The sequence below is a fragment of the Armigeres subalbatus genome, chromosome 3 (genome assembly GCF_024139115.2).
Source record: "Armigeres subalbatus isolate Guangzhou_Male chromosome 3, GZ_Asu_2, whole genome shotgun sequence".
Lineage (NCBI taxonomy): Eukaryota > Metazoa > Arthropoda > Insecta > Diptera > Culicidae > Armigeres > Armigeres subalbatus.
In genome coordinates, this window is record NC_085141.1 from 118,766,141 (window position 1) to 118,783,463 (window position 17,323).

The 17,323-nt window shown below is 38.8% G+C and overlaps 2 protein-coding genes and 1 long non-coding RNA gene across 3 annotated transcripts in view; all 3 read left to right on the forward strand.

The window, feature by feature from the left end:
• The window catches only part of LOC134225381 (apolipoprotein D-like), a 29,006-nt gene extending 21,067 nt beyond the window's left edge, over positions 1–7,939 (forward strand). The window contains exons 2-4 of the mRNA XM_062705400.1: positions 6,825–7,053; positions 7,120–7,339; positions 7,486–7,939. Of these exons, the coding sequence (XP_062561384.1) occupies positions 6,825–7,053; positions 7,120–7,339; positions 7,486–7,528 (492 nt within the window). The 3' untranslated portion in view covers positions 7,529–7,939. The remainder of the gene's footprint in view (positions 1–6,824; positions 7,054–7,119; positions 7,340–7,485) is intronic.
• LOC134221928 (uncharacterized) overlaps positions 1–17,323 on the forward strand; it is a 78,579-nt gene that overhangs the window by 41,480 nt on the left and 19,776 nt on the right. The window contains exons 8-13 of the mRNA XM_062701093.1: positions 6,825–7,053; positions 7,120–7,339; positions 16,442–16,541; positions 16,679–16,723; positions 16,803–16,970; positions 17,124–17,189. Coding sequence (XP_062557077.1) covers positions 6,825–7,053; positions 7,120–7,339; positions 16,442–16,541; positions 16,679–16,723; positions 16,803–16,970; positions 17,124–17,189 — 828 coding nt within the window. The remainder of the gene's footprint in view (positions 1–6,824; positions 7,054–7,119; positions 7,340–16,441; positions 16,542–16,678; positions 16,724–16,802; positions 16,971–17,123; positions 17,190–17,323) is intronic.
• LOC134225382 (uncharacterized) lies at positions 15,797–17,108 on the forward strand. Its single transcript, XR_009983229.1, has 3 exons — positions 15,797–15,969; positions 16,442–16,614; positions 16,679–17,108. It is a non-coding gene; the product is annotated as an uncharacterized LOC134225382 (long non-coding RNA).

The window sequence follows — 17,323 nt, forward strand, 5'->3', positions numbered from 1 at the left end:
CATTCTCAGTCGTTCGATCAGATTACCTGCAGCGAACGGAATTCATAGACTGGACAATATCCAAGGGAGTTAATTTACGGCTGCTGATGAGCTTGTTTGATCACCATGTATTGATTTCCAAGTTTCTCATCCATGGAAAAATTGCAATCCAAAATGTTTGGCTTAGCGGAGTGGGTTGGGATGCAGCAATTCCTCAAACAAATCTTTGCCCACTGGAAACGTTGGATTTTCCAGAATACATCGTGGACTTTAAAACTATCGAACTCCACGTGTTAGTTAACGCAAAGGAGCCGGCCTATGTTTGTGTGGCCTATTTTTGCATCATTGAGCAGGATACATTTTCTGGTTTGTGATTTCATTAATTGAAATTGATTGGCTTTTTCCCGTGACGATGAAATCAAAAAAGCATTTTTCACGTAACGCGTTTCGGCCTACTATCCTTCAGCCATCATCAGACGTCTAAAAATAAACATTTATTATAAAAAAACTACAAACATATTACACAAATTTACATTCACAATTGAATGCGACCATTTCCCTTCCTCGGTTAAACTAAACTAATTTAATTTCCCACCACCCTTTACAATATCACAAATTTCTTAACGCCCATCTGCGCCTGTTTCGTTCTCCACTAGATCTGTTCAAATTTCAAAAAGTTTTTTAAAGTCGACCGGTCAACTGGTATTCACAATTATTATGGTAAGATAGACCTCTGGTGAAAATTTAAGCTCATTCGGTTAAAATTTAGGTGTGCTTCAAATCAATTTAGTGTTTTTGACATGTTTTCGCTCTTGAAAAAATCATAACTCAGAGTAGGATGATTGAAATGCTTTGCAACAACCTCTAAATTAAAGCTATGCCCTTCCTCGACCACTTTCTAGAACATTGTTTAACAATTGGAGGAGATTTTGTATGTGTTTCAACTGATTTGCTCCATCAAGATTCCAATAAATCGATATTTTTCGTTGAATTTTGCTTATACAATCTACATCCAGATTTATTTTGGGCCAAGTTACTCAGGAAGTTGCAGTCTCACATTCGCTTTAGCTCAGTCATGTATAAAATCTCATTTAGTTACCAAGAAAAAATGTTAAAAATTAATTAGTCGATTCATAGTTTAATTTGCTCCATTGGGTGGCATACCACAAAGACACGAACGACGGCAAATTTTTTTTTTTCAACAAGTTGCCATTGCTTTTCAATGATCATCATCAATTATTTTGCACTTGAGAAAATGCAATCATTGTTGCCTTGGTAGAATGTAGTTCTATGACAGCGTCTTACATCAACACCTAGCGTGTTTGGTTCAGGCGGTAGGGTGCTCGGCTGACAATCAAAATGTTCGGATATTGACTCGCGCGAATAGAACTAATTTTTTTTGCAGTTTGCTTAATTGGGGGGACATTTTTACGTGGCACATTATAATTTGTGCAAGTTGTGACAAAACTGTTACCGAATGTAATTGAGCAATTTGGTGATGTGCAATGTGTCCATTATGGAATATGGAATATTGAGACTTATGTTATAATGTACCTAATGTTATATTCATAAAATGAATTAGGACACAAGATCCACTATCTGTATTTCCATTTAGTTTAGAACAACATAGTGTAATTAATGTTTAGCAACACAGTGTAAAATCTTAGTATGCCTGGTAACAGATTCCGAATTGTCATTAAACATTTTTCAAGGAAAATGGAGGTTTCTAAAAGTGTCCAAGTGCCTGGCGTTGGTTTGGTTAATAACAACCTCAACAGGATCGGGCTACCTACAACAAAAAGCGTACTACAAGTGTTTTTTTATTATCTGCGTAAAGAGAAGAAGAGCGTCGCACAAAAATGAAAAATGAAATGCCGAAAATATTCAAACTCAGCGTCCGTGGCATATCGGAGAGAAAGTAAAAAGACTTTATGCAGACTGGAGAAAATACAAAATGAATTATAAAAGAAAGGGAAAATGTTTCGACAAATTGCGCCAAAGGTGGGAAGAAAAAATAAAAATTGTCTTCGATATTAGTAACCGAACTTGTCAACCGTTGGTACCACCGAAGGCGGAGTCTGTAAAAAGGATAGTTGAACGCAACGATTTCCGTAAGATATATAAATACAGTGACATCTTGTATACAAACCTTTAATTGTATTACGTGTAACGTTTATGGTTAATCCGGTTAAATATGAATCAGATGATGACGTGAAAGTTGAAGATGTATCGGGCGATGAATTCGTGGAACCGCGTCCCAAGAAGATGAAATCATTTCCTTGGAGCGATGGAACAATGTCAGTTCTAGACAGAGCTGTCTGGTGTCCGATAGTGCAGCAGCAGCTCTCCTGACAGCTAGTGTAAATGACCTAGGCCTTGATACCGATCGTTTCTCCACCAGTCACTCCTCAGTTCGCAGACATCGTGTTGTGCACACTTAAAATAAATCGCCGAATTCGGTAAAATTTTACCGAAATCTCAACAGCAGAACTGTTCGGTAAATAATTTAACTGATTTTCGGTGATTTTGACAGTTGAGCAATGGAAAAATTACAAAAAATCTGTAAAATAAATTACCGAACAGTTCTGCTGTTGAGATTTCGGTAAAATTTACCGAATACGGTGAAATGAGTTAAGTGTGTGGTAATTATTATGTTTGTTAAACATATTGAAAGCAAGTTGTCAATATAAACCTTTATAGAGCCGCAAGACCATACATAACATACAAAAGGAAAAATTTGTTTCGGGCGATGCCTTAGTAGTACACAATGATACTAAGCAATTATTAAAGCGTCCTAGCGAGAAACCAGAAGAACGACTGGCCGTTACAGTCTCAGGTAACGGAAACAAACAGCTCCTTGGGATTCCAAGCATTGAAAGTGGTTCAGGGAAGAATACTGTGGATAGTGTTTTTAATGAACTTAAAAAATGGAATATAACAGCTGATATAAAAGCAATAGCTTATGACACAACTGCATCAAACTCAGGAGTTCATAATGGTGCAGTTGTTCTTCTAGAGAAAAAACTAAATCGCAATTTACTCCATTTTCCATGCCGCCACCACATCCACGAACTTATTCTGGAGTCTGCATTTAAAACAGCAATGAATGAAAAATCAACTGGTCCGGAGGTCAATTTGTTTAAAAAATTTCAAAAATCCTGGAGAAGTATTGATAATAGTGAATATGAAGCAGCCGACTGTTTTTTCTCAGATAATGAAAAAATAATTTTCCACGAGAAAGCTGCTCGTCTGCTAGATATAGTATATTCACGCGCGGATTATAAAGAATTACTGCTGCTTGTACTCTTGCTGTTGGGCGTTGACGAGTACCAAGGTGTGAAGATCAAAGTAAAGCCTCCCGGTAAGCTAATAACTTGTTTTCAGAAACTTAAATTCTAATACTGATCTAATGTGCTATTAGGAGCAATGCACCGTGCCCAGTGGATGGCTAGAGCAATTTACAGTTTGAAGATTTATTTGTATAGAGGACAATTCGCGCTTAAAGCAGAAGAGCAGAGGGCTTGGAGAGAATGTCCCAGTTTATTATTAAAATATATTTACACGGTTGGTATTCGGCACATTTTGCAATCATCGCCCCAAGGAACGACTTTATGCTGTTGAATTCACTAGAAAAGTATAAAGAAATTGACAAGGAAATAGCATCGGCCGCCGAGTCAAAGCTGCTGCGTCATTTGGATTATCTTAATGAACAAAACGTATGCTTCGCATTTTTCGACAATGAAGTTCCGAACGACGTTAAGCGAAAAATGATCAAGAACCTTTCACGCAACACTATACCCGACCGGACAAAAACAATTTGTGGAGATTTGTCAGACTATGTCAGCCAGAAGTCTAAAATATTCTTTGAAGTGCTGGGTATTCCCTTAGATACACTATTGAGGCAGGATCCATCCGAATGGGCAACCAATGAAAGTTTCAATGAAGCGAGGAATATGTGTTCCACTTGTATGGGAGCCTCCCTTTCCAAAGGAGGAAGGGGTCTCGGGCCATCTTAAGAACCTTCCCCGGCCCCAAAAACCAATGTTCCAGTTGCGGGATGCGATTCTAATAGATATAATATACAAAGAGAATGCTTTTACTAGAGGAATCATATATTGCTCCAGAATAGACCAGGCAGATGCGAGATGAATAAATATATCCAACTAACTTCGAACATACGCTTTCTTAAAAATTATATAAAGCTGAAGGTATTCTTTACGAGTTTTTGCATTTTGCGGTAACGACAGATGCACGTGATGTGCAAATTGCTCAATTACATTCGGTATCAGTTTTGTCACAACTTGCACAAATTATAATGTGACACGTAAAAATGTTCCCCCAATCAATCAAACTGCAAAAAAATAGTTCTATTCGCATTTTGATTGTCAAGTGTCTACATTTTGATTGTCAGCCGAGCACCCTACCGCCTGAACCAAACACGCTAGGTGTTGATGTAAGACGCTGTCATAGAACTACATTCTACCAAGGCAACAATGATTGCATTTTCTCAAGTGCAAATTAATTGATGATGATCATTGAAAAGCAATGGCAACTTGTTGAGAAAAAAAGTTTGCCCTCGTTCGTGTCTTTGTGGTATGCCAGCCAATGGAGCAAATTAAACTATGAATCGACTAATTAATTTTAAACATTTTTTTCTTGGTAACTAAATGAGATTTTATACATGACTGAGCTAAAGCGAATGTGAGACTGCAACTTCCCGAGTAACTTGGCCCAAAAATAAAGCTGGATGTAGATTGTATAAGCAAAAATTCAACGAAAAATATCGATTTATTGGAATTTTGATGGAGGAAATCAGTTGAAACACATACAAGATCTCCTCCAATTGTTAAACAATGTTCTAGAAAGTGGTCGAGGAAGGGCATAGCTTTAATTTAGAGGTTGTTGCAAAGCATTTCAATCATCCTACTCTGAGTTATGATTTTTTCAAGAGCGAAAACATGTCAAAAACACTAAATTGATTTGAAGCACACCTAAATTTTAACCGAATGAGCTTAAATTTTCACCAGAGGTCTATCTTACCATAATAATTGTGAATACCAGTTGACCGGTCGACTTTAAAAAACTTTTTGAAATTTGAACAGATCTATTCTCCACATTATCGGTATCGTTAGTTGTTCGTTTGTGTTCGCCTTCTCGTAGCCTAGCCAATAGCACATTGTACATTTTGTTTCGCGCTCTCGTGCCTTCGAATTAACTGAACGAACTTATAGGGGGAATGACGGCTTTGGCAGGTTTTGTTCTATTATTGGCAGGAGGGTTTTTATGACTGACTAGGCTCAAATTTGGCCTAAACATTCTTTGCATATCAAAGAATATTGTGGCCAAGTTTCATAAAATTTGGTCGACAAAAACCCCCCTGCCAATAATAGAGCAAAACCTGCCAAAGCCGTCTTTCCCCCTATCACTATTGATTCCACTCATGGAGCTGCAAGCAGGTGTTATCGGCAGTCAACTGGGGAAATCTATGAAAGAAAACACACTTTTTCGATGAAGCGTACCGTCTACAACGATGCTAGTACGTTGCTGTCGTGGATAAAATCAGGCACACAAAAGTACCGAAATCACGTGGTAGTCAGGATAGGAGAAATCCTTAAAAGTACCAATATTTCCGAATGGTGGGGATCTCCCACGAAACTTAATGTGGCAGACGAAGTAACAAAATGGACGAGAGTGCCAGCCGTTGAGCCTCTTCCTGCGGCACGAGTAACCCCGTTTGAGCGATCATTCTCTCGCGTTAGGGTTTGATTATTTTGGATCATTTACCATCAAGATTCGACGTGGTGGGTAGCCTTGTTCACGTGCCTGGTTACCCGAGCAGTGCACTTTGAAGTAATGACATTGCAGCGGTTTCTAGACGACGGGGTCTACATCGAAAATCTACACCGGTAATACAATAAATTTTCCAGGGATCTATCGAGAGTTAGCCAAGCAAGTTAACACTGTGAACACAAGGTTAGTGGAGACCGATGCCAGCACCAAGTGGTCGATCATTCCATCGGCCCCTCCGTGATGGGAAGAGCGTGAGAGGCGTGTCAAGGCAGCGATGGATACACACTACACAGTTAATAATTCTTAAAATTACACGCTATGGAATTATATGTTTTCAATAGCCTTTTATAACAATAATTTTTACAATAACTTTTATTGTATGCAATATTAAATACAAGCTCCATAGTAACAACGACCTGTAAATTTAAAAAGTGGTGAAAAAATCGCACGGAGCTTTTTTGTTACATCTTGTATGCTGTAACTTTTTTATTCTGTGTAGAATACGTCATCTGCGGGCGCCTATTGAGGAAGTATTTCAGAAGATGAATTCTAGACCTGTGACATACATACCAATCCATAGCCGCTGGATATCTCGAACCATTACGCCTTAGTTAGGAAACCAGGCAAAATTGTTCAAAATGATCGAAACTGCACGAATAGCTGACAAACAAGAAAACAAAGAGTTTTGCAGAAATGTACAACAGCGAAGAGCTATTGTAACGAAGTCACGTGGATACTATGTACACGCTGCGAAAAGGATTGTTATTTCAACAATAATACTTTAATTTTGATTCTAAGATAGGAATGTGATTGAATCAACAACAGATATTATTAAATCTATTAAGTGATTTTTGAAACGATTGAGCGTTTTGTTGATTCAACAATATTATCATCAATTCAATCTATGATATTTGTAAATCAATGGAAAATATGATCAATCTTCAAATTCTATCGTGTAATATCGCACATTCATAATGGAAGAAAATACAAACATGCACACCAATCAAAATATGTAATGCAACACTTGTTTAACCGTCGATAATTTTTTATTGTAGTACATTTCTGGAAAGTGGTATGAAATCCTACGCTATGATCAGCACTTCGAAAAGGATTGTGACTGTGGGTACGCCACCTACACTCTCAAAAAAATAAACACCCTCAAGGTGGAAAATTGTTGCAAGCGTCTGCCCAATCTTGAGGTGCACTGCTCCATAGGCAAAGCAGTCGTCAGTTTCCCGGATGCGATTCCCCTGGAAGCCAAATTGAATGTCACTTTTGGAGGCCGTAAGTAATTAATAATATACCCTTTTCATTCACGGATTCCATTGAAGTCAGTAATAATTACCACAGCACCAAACAATTCCAATTATTGGATCATGGACACGGATTACGACAACTACGCCATTATTTATTCCTGCAAGAACTTGTCCGAAAACAAATCAGCAGAAGCAGCCTGGGTGCTCTCGAAGCAGCGAACCATTAAACAGGAGGTTCGTTTCAAAGTAGATCAGCTTGTAGATCAATATCTGGTTCGGTCCGATATGCGGGTGACGGAGCAAAGCCAATCAATGTAAGTTTAACTTCAATGCTGGACTCATCCCTGTATACTTTTCTTCTACGAATTCGATAAAGAAATCTTGTTTTTAATGGAATATCTTCAATTTGCCCACTTTTCGATTTCAACTTCTTCCATCTCTTCTGCTTCTTCCCCTTCAGATGCAAATACGAGGAGACGCCGACCGAAACTAGTCTTAATTGATCCGCAAAACTTTGCTCCGTAGAAGAAATTTCTTACCGCAGCTCATCATCATCATAAGCAGGAGCAGCATCACCACCACTATCCCGATGATGCACAGGCAACATTTCCCGGGCAGGCGAAGAAAAAACATCCATTGCTGCAGGCGATTTCCTCCATCCTAAGTGTACGAGTTTCAACGGAGTTGGTGATGATTATTTTCCAGGGACCGAAGGAACAAAGTGAATCCGGTTTGGTACTGCGGAGGAGAAGACAAGAACTCATCCGCCTCAATTTGCCATGTCTGACAAAAAACGAAACCGCAAAACTTTCGATAAAATTTCATTCAATCCGTTGATAGAAAAAGGCGGAGGAGGGGGAGTGAAAATCGAGGGTAATTTTGCTACTAAGCTAATAAATGAGAAATACTTCAGAGCGTTGTTGAGATTCGAATAGCAAAGTTTCATTCAATGGTGGTGCAATTAGTTTCAGGATTGCTTTACTCTAGTTTTTGAAAAACATTTAGGCATTAGAAATCGGTGTGAATTGATCCCGTAGCGAGGCAGCAAAATGCGCATGTGATAAAATATAAAACTTATCATACAAATCTGTCTCTATTTCACGAATCATGAACTTCTTAGAAATATGTTTTTGCTTGAGCAACTAACCAAGGCACTGACAGAACGCTTGGCTATGTTAAAAACATCGCAGGTATTGCAAATGGCACTCTATATTGACCCCCGTCTGAATTACTCCAATTCCAAACTTTTCAACGACGAAGAAAAGCTATATATTCAGGTATTTTCTGCTGATTTTTTAAATTCCATTTATTATTATTATTTATTTCATTTGCTCAGTGATTTTATTTGGGACTTTCAGTTTAGAAAGTATTCTGTATAGTCAACGTGTTGATTACATTCAAATAGTTCATGGGCCACCTCACGAAACGGTCTTACGGAACGCACCGAATCTACGCACTTCATGAACAACGTGTAAAAGGTTATGTTGGTTACTTGTAACCGACTTGAAATATTCTGCATAATTTTCAACAAATTTTTCAAAAGGGATCTGAGCAACAGGCAAATATTGTTTATACAAATCATTCGAACAAATTGTCACCGCACAGAACAAATTAGCAAAATTATTGAACTGTGGTTTATTTACAAATTCTGGCAAAATTGCTATCCTATGTAGTTCAGAAATGAGGCACATTCCGAAGCCTTCCAATGGCTTAAATAGTGTAATCCACGAACTTGGCGGTGTATTTCGACTGGATGCTTGACCGTATTTAGAATTTTATCAATAGCACTCACTGTGTGTGATGACCACTTTTCATAGTACTTATGACCATCTTTGTAAATAGATAACAACTTTTTGGTGATACCTAAATGTAACAGATGCAGTCACTCACAATGATATCTTCTACCATATCTATCGGTAGTCGTAAAAGAGGTGTTTCTACATAAACCAGCTTAGATTTACCATTATCACGAATTTTGTATGTTTGATGATGGCCATTGTAAATTTTGTTACGGAACCCGATATCGGTTCTTTTCGGGGCAATGGTAGTAAGAAAAATATTGATATGTAATTCGTTCTGGTGTTTTCCAACAACTGTGCACTTCAAACAACCGTGGAAAGCGTTGAAGCTCACAGATCCTAAAAAAATGGAATTATTTGAAACCAAAATCTATTAAATTATTTGTGATATTTATTACCTTTAATATATGCTCTGGCCGGTGAATCACATATGAATGATCGGATGCTGACTTTTAACAAATATCCATTGATTACTACGCTAGATTTGAGCATTGGAATCAGTGTTGGTAAAATCACTCATAAATCTCAATCAACGAGCACTCCCGGGCGAACGAAATCGTCTGCGATTTTAAAGTAATGCATCACGCTTGAATTTTTCATGCTAAAATGCATCATTTCACTCATTTGCTAAAAAATCATTTTGGTTTAAAAACGCATTTGAAATCAATTTGGGGGTAATTTATTGCTTGTGTGGCCCCGAATGGCCGGAGCGAATTGTTATGACAGCAGCTCTTCGTGGGTGCGTTTGCACGCCACGGAGGTCTGACCAGAAGAGGCCGAGTCATGGCTTGCTGCGCACTGATTGACACGCTGAGGTGTTAATGTATAATCACACGCTGATGGTAATATACTCAAACCCCACATTTCCCTTCTTTTCTCATTAAAAAAGGCAAAACAAATCCTCTAACATAGAACGCATTTGATTGGAGGTCGTGGGCTGATCAATGATGGGTTGCGAAAGATGAATCTTGATTCATTCTTTTGTCCCTATTTTGTCCCACAAATCTATCACAACCATTAGATTTAGATCTATGTAGTGAATGGAGAACAATAAATTTTGAGATTTTGTCAAATACAATGAAATCCAAACAATTCAAATCTAATCCAAATTCAATACAATTCCAATAAAAACCCAAGCCACATTCAATCCAATTCCAATCAACATCCAATCCAAATCCAATCTAAATCCAACTCAAATCCAATCCAAATCCATTCCACATTCAATCCAAATCCGTTCCACATCCATTCCAAATCCACTCCAATCAAAATCTAATCCAAATGCGATCCAAACCGAATCTAAATCTAACCAAAATCTAATCCAAATTCAATCCATATCCAATTCAAATCCATTCCAATCAAATCCAACCAAAATCTAATCCAAATCCGTTCGAATTCCAAATAATTTTCAATCCATTCAAAGTAATATAATGATGAAATATGACGCAATTCATAATGGTTTGTTCAATCTAACGTGCACTTATTTTTATCCAAATTCTAAAAGCCAATGTGGGAGGGTCGTAAGCAATATGCGATATGTCAGTAAATTCCAAGATAAACTTCAAGACAATATATTAAGCCTTCCAAACAACTTTGTAGCATACGATAGATCTCCATATCTCTCAGATTTCGATAGATCTAGCTTAACTGGTAGTCTCATGTACACTAAAGTCACTAAGTTATACATTTCAAACTATTTTTTTTTAACCAAAATAAATGCATCCATGACCTTGGGATTTTCTAAATTGTCAATTTTTTTCTCGGCAGTCTCCCAGACACGCCTTGTGGTATTGCAAACCACAAACCAGCGGTCTCCCATGCTTTGTGATTTTTCAAACCACAATCCATTTTCCAGCGGTCTCCAAGACGCGCTTTGTGATTTGCCAAACCAAACCAATCAATTTTCCAGCAGTCTTCCAAACGCGCTTTGTGATTTTCAAACCACAATCCATTTTCCAGCGGTCTTCCAGACGCGCTTTGTGATTTTCAAACCAGACGCGCTTTGTGATTTTCCAAACCACAATCCATTTTCCAGCGGTCTTCCAGACGCACTTTGTAGCAATACAAACCCATTGCCGAACCCATTGCCTTGTGTTTTTTTTTAATCATCAGATATTTTAACACATTGGCACATTACCAATTGAATTCAACTCACCTTTTGAAATCAGCGTCAGGAGCCAACAAATAACCTGGCAGGATCGCCAAAATGTGTAGCCCCGAATGGCCGGAGCGAATTGTTATGACAGCAGCTCTCCGTGGGTGCGTTTGCACGCCACGGAGGTCTGACCAGAAGAGGCCGAGTCATGGCTTACTGCGCACTGATTGACACGCTGAGGTGTTAATGTATAATCACACGCTGATGGTAATATACTCAAACTCCACATTGCTTATACATAAAAGACTGTCTAATATTTTAGCTTAGCTTAGCTTACTAGCTTAGACTGACTGTACATATCGATGGTTGCTACTCCGCGATTGATCAGAACTGGTGCAAATTGTACTTCGATCCAAATGAATAGTGGTTGGGATTTACCATCTATTCTCGAAGTGCACGTTTCAGCAGCTCGCAAATGTTGATCAATAACGGCGCCGGCCAAGTCCTTACAGTCAGTTAAGAAAGGGAGGGAATGTTAGTGTGTGGTTATTGTTGCTACTAGAGACCGAGAATACCTCTGCATCTCCAGAATTACCACGGGAAGGAAGTTTTGTTAGTTGGGTGGGGTAATCAGTAACAGATCGGGATTCACCATGGAAAGCGATGTGACCTATGCAACATCTACATAACAGTATTACCGTCGTGCGGGGCCTCTTTTGACTTCAGGGGCTACTTTATATTTTGGATTTTCTGAAAAAATTAAGCAAAAAAAAAACAAATTTGAAACAGAAAGTTAGCATCCAACTATCAACAAGACACCCGAATGGTTATGATGGCGATTTGAAAGTAATTTACGTTACAATTCTTGTTTTAAAATGTCCAAAGTAGCCCCCGATTTGCCAAAAGAAGCCCCGCACGACGGTAGCATTTTCTTAATTTGTTCAATTGGGTTGTTTAGGGGTATATATGTTTTTACATATTTTGAATCTGCATAAAAAAACTAAGCCTAACCCCAATTGGGTTGTTTAGCAGAGAAAAATATGAGGTTTTTTATAGTTTAACATAAAGAGCATGCTTTGCTGATCTCCAACATATTTTTATTTTGTTTGTAAACCTTTTATTTACATTTTTATACAGCAAACAATAAGCCATTTCAATCGATAGAATGACACTAACATTCATACAATGACAGTTGGCCCATGCAGCATAAGAACAAATTTTTAGTCCCATATAAATTTAAAATGCAAATTAAAAATAGTTCCGGGACTCCAAAAATTCTGAAAAATTGAGGTTAGGCTCAGATTTTTATGCAGATTCAGAATATGTAAAAACATACATACCCCTAAACAACCCAATTTTACAGAATTTTTGGAGCACCGGAACTATTTTTGATTTGCATTTTAAATTTATATGGGACTAAAAATTTGTTCTTATGCTGCATGGGTCAACTGTCATTCTATGAATCTTAGTGTCATTCTATCGATTGAAATGAATTATTGTTTGCTGTATAAAAATGTAAATAAAAGGTTTTCAAACAAAATAAAAATATGTTGGAGATCAGCAAAGCATGATCTTTATGTTAAACTATAAAAAAAACCTCATATTTTTCTTTGCTAAACAACCCAATTGTTCATCCTTCGCGAGAATAAACAGTCAATCGCTCAAAGTGAGCGATTGTTCATTTGAATTTCGGATTAGGCGCCCGCGTCATCATATCTTTAACGTAAGGAAAGTAAAAAGAACCGGGAATAAAATTGAAAATAAAGTAATATTTACGGCCGTTGAACTACATTGATAGTAATCGGAAAGCTAATGTCAATCAGCAACCCTTATTTTATCTCTATTTGAAGTTAAATAAGAATATTCACCAGACATATTTTGTTAATTTACGTTTATTTTACATGTCGTTTATTTTGCATTACTATCGCGCGCGTGGGTGTGTGTCGTTTGACGTGACCAGTATACCGAAATCAGGATCTCACTGGTCAGACCGCATCGTGCTTTCGTGCTGTGCGGTTCTTTCTCTCTTTGCGGAAGGAAGTTTTTAATACTACCCGAAGCTATTTAAATTTCAACGGTGCTTCTTAGCGCTATTTGTACCCACTGATCCCGTTACGATCTTTGCAAGGACCCGTGCCTTCGTTTTACGTTGGACCCGTTTGCGGAAGTAAAATTCCGACAAGCGGTGGTAATCCTGCAGGGACACAGTTCTGGGAAAAAACCTCCTAGAAGGTCCACGCTCAGCAATGAGCATTAATAAAAACAAGAGAAAAGATGAGTCTCTGAATTCTCCACTTCCTTCTAAGAAACAAGGTTTCAAGACCGTCCTGCCAAAGCGCGGAAAAAATAGAAGGAAGCTGGAGAATTCAGATATTCCTTCAAACTCTAATGTCGGAAATAATTTTTCTCCTATCGAACTGAGCAATCAGTTCGATTTGATTAATGATGATATTGAGCAAATCGAATCTAGCCCAGGTGATTCGATTCATGCGAAAAAGCAAAGGATTCCGCCGATTGTGGTATCTGTTGCCGAGTTTTCTGGCTTTAGGAATGAGATTTTGAGCAACCTTCAGGGGATCAAGGTTTCATTTCAGATTGCTAGGAAGGGTGACTGCCGCGTTTTGCCGGGATCCTTTGACGATCGCAAACGTCTTCTTCAGTATTTAACTGAGAAGCGCCATAAATTCTTCACATACGACGACAAAACTGAGCGATTGTTCAAAGTCGTCTTGGAAGGTCTCCCCAGTGATGATAAATCACTGGATGAGATTAAAATTGAAATTTCTCAATTACTTGGATTTTCACCAGTCCAAGTAATTAAGATGAAAAAGAAATCCCATTCTGGTACTTCCCAGAGGGGCATTTCTCAAGAATTTTATTTAGTTCATTTTAACAAAAGTGAACTAAATAATATGAAAAGTTTGGAAAAGGCCTGTATTATGTCTCATGTCCGTGTTACATGGGAACATTTCCGCAGGCCTGGGGGAAATTTCCAAACCCCCACCCAGTGCCGTAAGTGCCAAAAGTGGGGTCATGGAACCAAACATTGTCACATGGATGCTAAATGCATGATTTGTGGTGGAACCTCTCACGCCAAGGACGCATGTCCTGTGAGAGAAGATTCCAATAAATTTAAATGTGCTAATTGTGGAGGCAATCATAAATCCAATTTCTGGGAATGCCCTTCACACAAAAAAGTTTTGAATTCCCGTGCAAAATTGATGACGGGAAATTCCAATCGGATCCCAGATTCGACGGGTAGAAATTTTTCAAACGCTCAAATTTCGAAACCGGTTACCGGTCGAGCAATTCATACCCACCACAATTCACAAACAAATTTTGCCGCTCGTCAACGGGTAGCAAGCACTTCAGTAAATTCCAATTTTTCCAATGTACCTACGTATGCAAACATCGCTGCTGGTAGACACAATTTCTCTTCTCAAAATGAGGTTTATACCCATGCCCCAACGGAAAATAACGGTCATGTTGCCGATTCAGGTAGCATGACTGCTTCCGATTTTGATTTTTTAACTGAACAATTGCATCACATGATAGATGCAATGTTCAAAGCAAATACCATTCCTGAAGCTGTTCAGGTTGGTATAAAGTACACACAAAAAATTGTTATCGGACTCCGTTTCAATGGATCCAAATAATTGTGTGAAAGTTCTAAATTGGAATGCCCGCTCTCTAAAGGGTAAGGAAGATGAATTATTCAACTTCCTTTCAGTTCATAATGTGCATATTGCCATTATAACTGAAACGTATTTAAAACCAGGACTCTCCATTAAAAGAGATCCAAACTATTTTATCTACAGAAATGATCGTCTTGACAGCGCCTGTGGTGGGGTCGCCATTGTCATTAATAGACGTATCAAACATAAATTATTTTCTTCGTTTGAAACCAAAGTTTTTGAAACCTTGGGAGTTTCTGTTGAAACAAATTTTGGACAATTTTCCTTCATTGCAGCCTACTTGCCTTTTCAATGCAATGGGCAGCAAAAGCATTTGTTGAAAGCTGATCTTCAAATTCTGACTCGCAACAAATCAAAATTCTTCGTAATTGGTGACTTCAATGCCAAACACCGTTCATGGAATAATGCTCAAAGCAATTCCAATGGTAAAATTTTATTTGAAGATTGTTCTGCGGGATATTATACTATTCAATATCCCAATGGACCAACTTGTTTTTCTTCCAGTCGAAATCCTTCTACAATTGATTTAGTTTTAACGGATTCAAGTCAGCTGTGTGGCCAATTGGTAACTCATGCTGACTTTGACTCTGATCATCTTCCAGTGACATTTGAAATCTCACAAGAAGCCATTTATAATCCAATCAGCTCTACTTTCAATTATCATAGAGCTGATTGGGATTTATATAAAACGTATATCGATAGGAATTTTGATGTTGATATTCCTCTCGATACCAAAAGTGATATTGATAATGCGCTCGTATCTTTGACAAATTTAATTGTCGAAGCCAGAGGCATTGCAATTCCTAAATGTGAAATTAAATTCAACTCCATTATTATTGACGACGATCTTCAGCTACTGATCCGTCTTAAAAATGTGAGAAGAAGGCAATACCAAAGAACTCGCGATCCCGCGTTGAAAGTTATTTGGCGAGATTTGCAAAATGAAATTAAAAACCCAGATTAATCCACCTAGCGGCGATGATGCCTTTCTCGTGCATCGTAAAATGTACTGAAAAAATCACATAGGAAAGGTCAAAAAAGCACTTTAGGGGGATAGATCGCATATTTTCTATCATTTTTCATGTTTTTGCATTAATTACTATGCATTCCCACCATTCTTGAAAAAAAAATTTTTTTTCGATTTTGAAATTTTTTTTCCAAGGGGGGTGTAGGGCGCTTACCCGAATGAGTCCTACGTTGTGTCTTTTCTAATTCAATTTCCGACACTTCTGCCGGTCGGTAGTAGTGTATGCAGCAGGGGGGTCTGGGTTTCTCTTTTCTTTCGCAGGTAGCAGTAGCAGCAACGGAGCATCAACGGACGACGGAGGCACAGTACCGGGACAACGGTGGATCCACAGGTAGGTTTCGATACGCGGACGTTTAGAACACAGGTAAGACTTGAATTCATGCACTTATTTTATTAACTTTCAAACACTTAGTCTTACTATCAACACTTGATTTTATTGCTCCGTTCTGTTCAACTGCACTACTAATTATGAACTAACTGGGAAGGCGAGTAAAGGAGCGTCCAACGGTCTTTTTGTATCCTGGTTGCTAGTTTTATCAGGCGAAATATTCGTAAACGTCATGCTAACTGTTATACACCGTGTTGGAGCCTTAGCTACATAAAACTTGCATGAAAGTGACGTTCAAGATTAACCCATTTTGATTGATGTTTCAACATACCCGCCGCCTTGAATGATTGTGTCGTTCAACAAACGTCAATAACAAATTCAGTGATCATAACAATAATAAATAGTCTAGCTAATTTCGCGTTACAGGTAAGTATGATTATCTTAACTATTTTGTTTGTTTTTCTTATAATTTTAGGTACAAATATTCACAAATCGCTGGCATGTGGATTGTTGGTTGGATTTCTGGTGCTACATCGTTGGAATTCATCGAAAACTGCCGCGGATTGCGGTACCAGGCATGTTGTTATTTCGCTTCGTTGAACTTCGTCGGGATGATCAGCAAGCGGCAAGAGGCATATTTTGTTGATGGTACGTTTTATTATTCCCTTCGCTGTCCGAAGACTAACGACGCGACATAAATCGTCTCTTCCAGGATGTACGGCGACGATGCGGGCAAGTGGCCAACGGATTGCTGGTAGTGAGTCATCCGCAACGATGACCAGGCGACCAGGATGAATTTGGTTGTTGCAAGCTGCATATTTTGTATCGCGCATCAGCTCCTGCAGATATTCTCTCTTCCAATGGACCCAGAATTTTTGGACGAGCTGCTGCCAGTTTTGATACGTTCCGAGCAAGCCAGTCGGGAGATGCTGATAATCTGGGTCGGGCAAGGCGGTGGACGATGTTCCGATGAGGAAGTGCGCCGGTGTCAGCGCAGCCAGATCGTTCGGGTCGTCGGAGATGGGCAGCAGAGGACGAGAATTCATCATGGCTTCTATTTGTGTTAGCACCGTGTAATAGCCCTCGAATGTGAGACGAGTACTACCGAGTTGTCTGAATAAATGTTTTTTGGCACTTTTGACCGCGGCTTCCCAAAGGCCACCAAAATGCGGTGCCTTTGGGGTGTCAAGTGCCACGTGATCCCTCTTAGGGCGCAGGCGGAGGTAATTTCACTTGATCCCTTTCGCTGCGGAATCGGGCGAACAGTTCTGCGAGCTCCCCTTTGCGCCCTCGAAATTCTTCCCATTGTCCGAATGGATGTGGTTTGGGACTCCTTCTAGAAATAAACCTGCGTAGG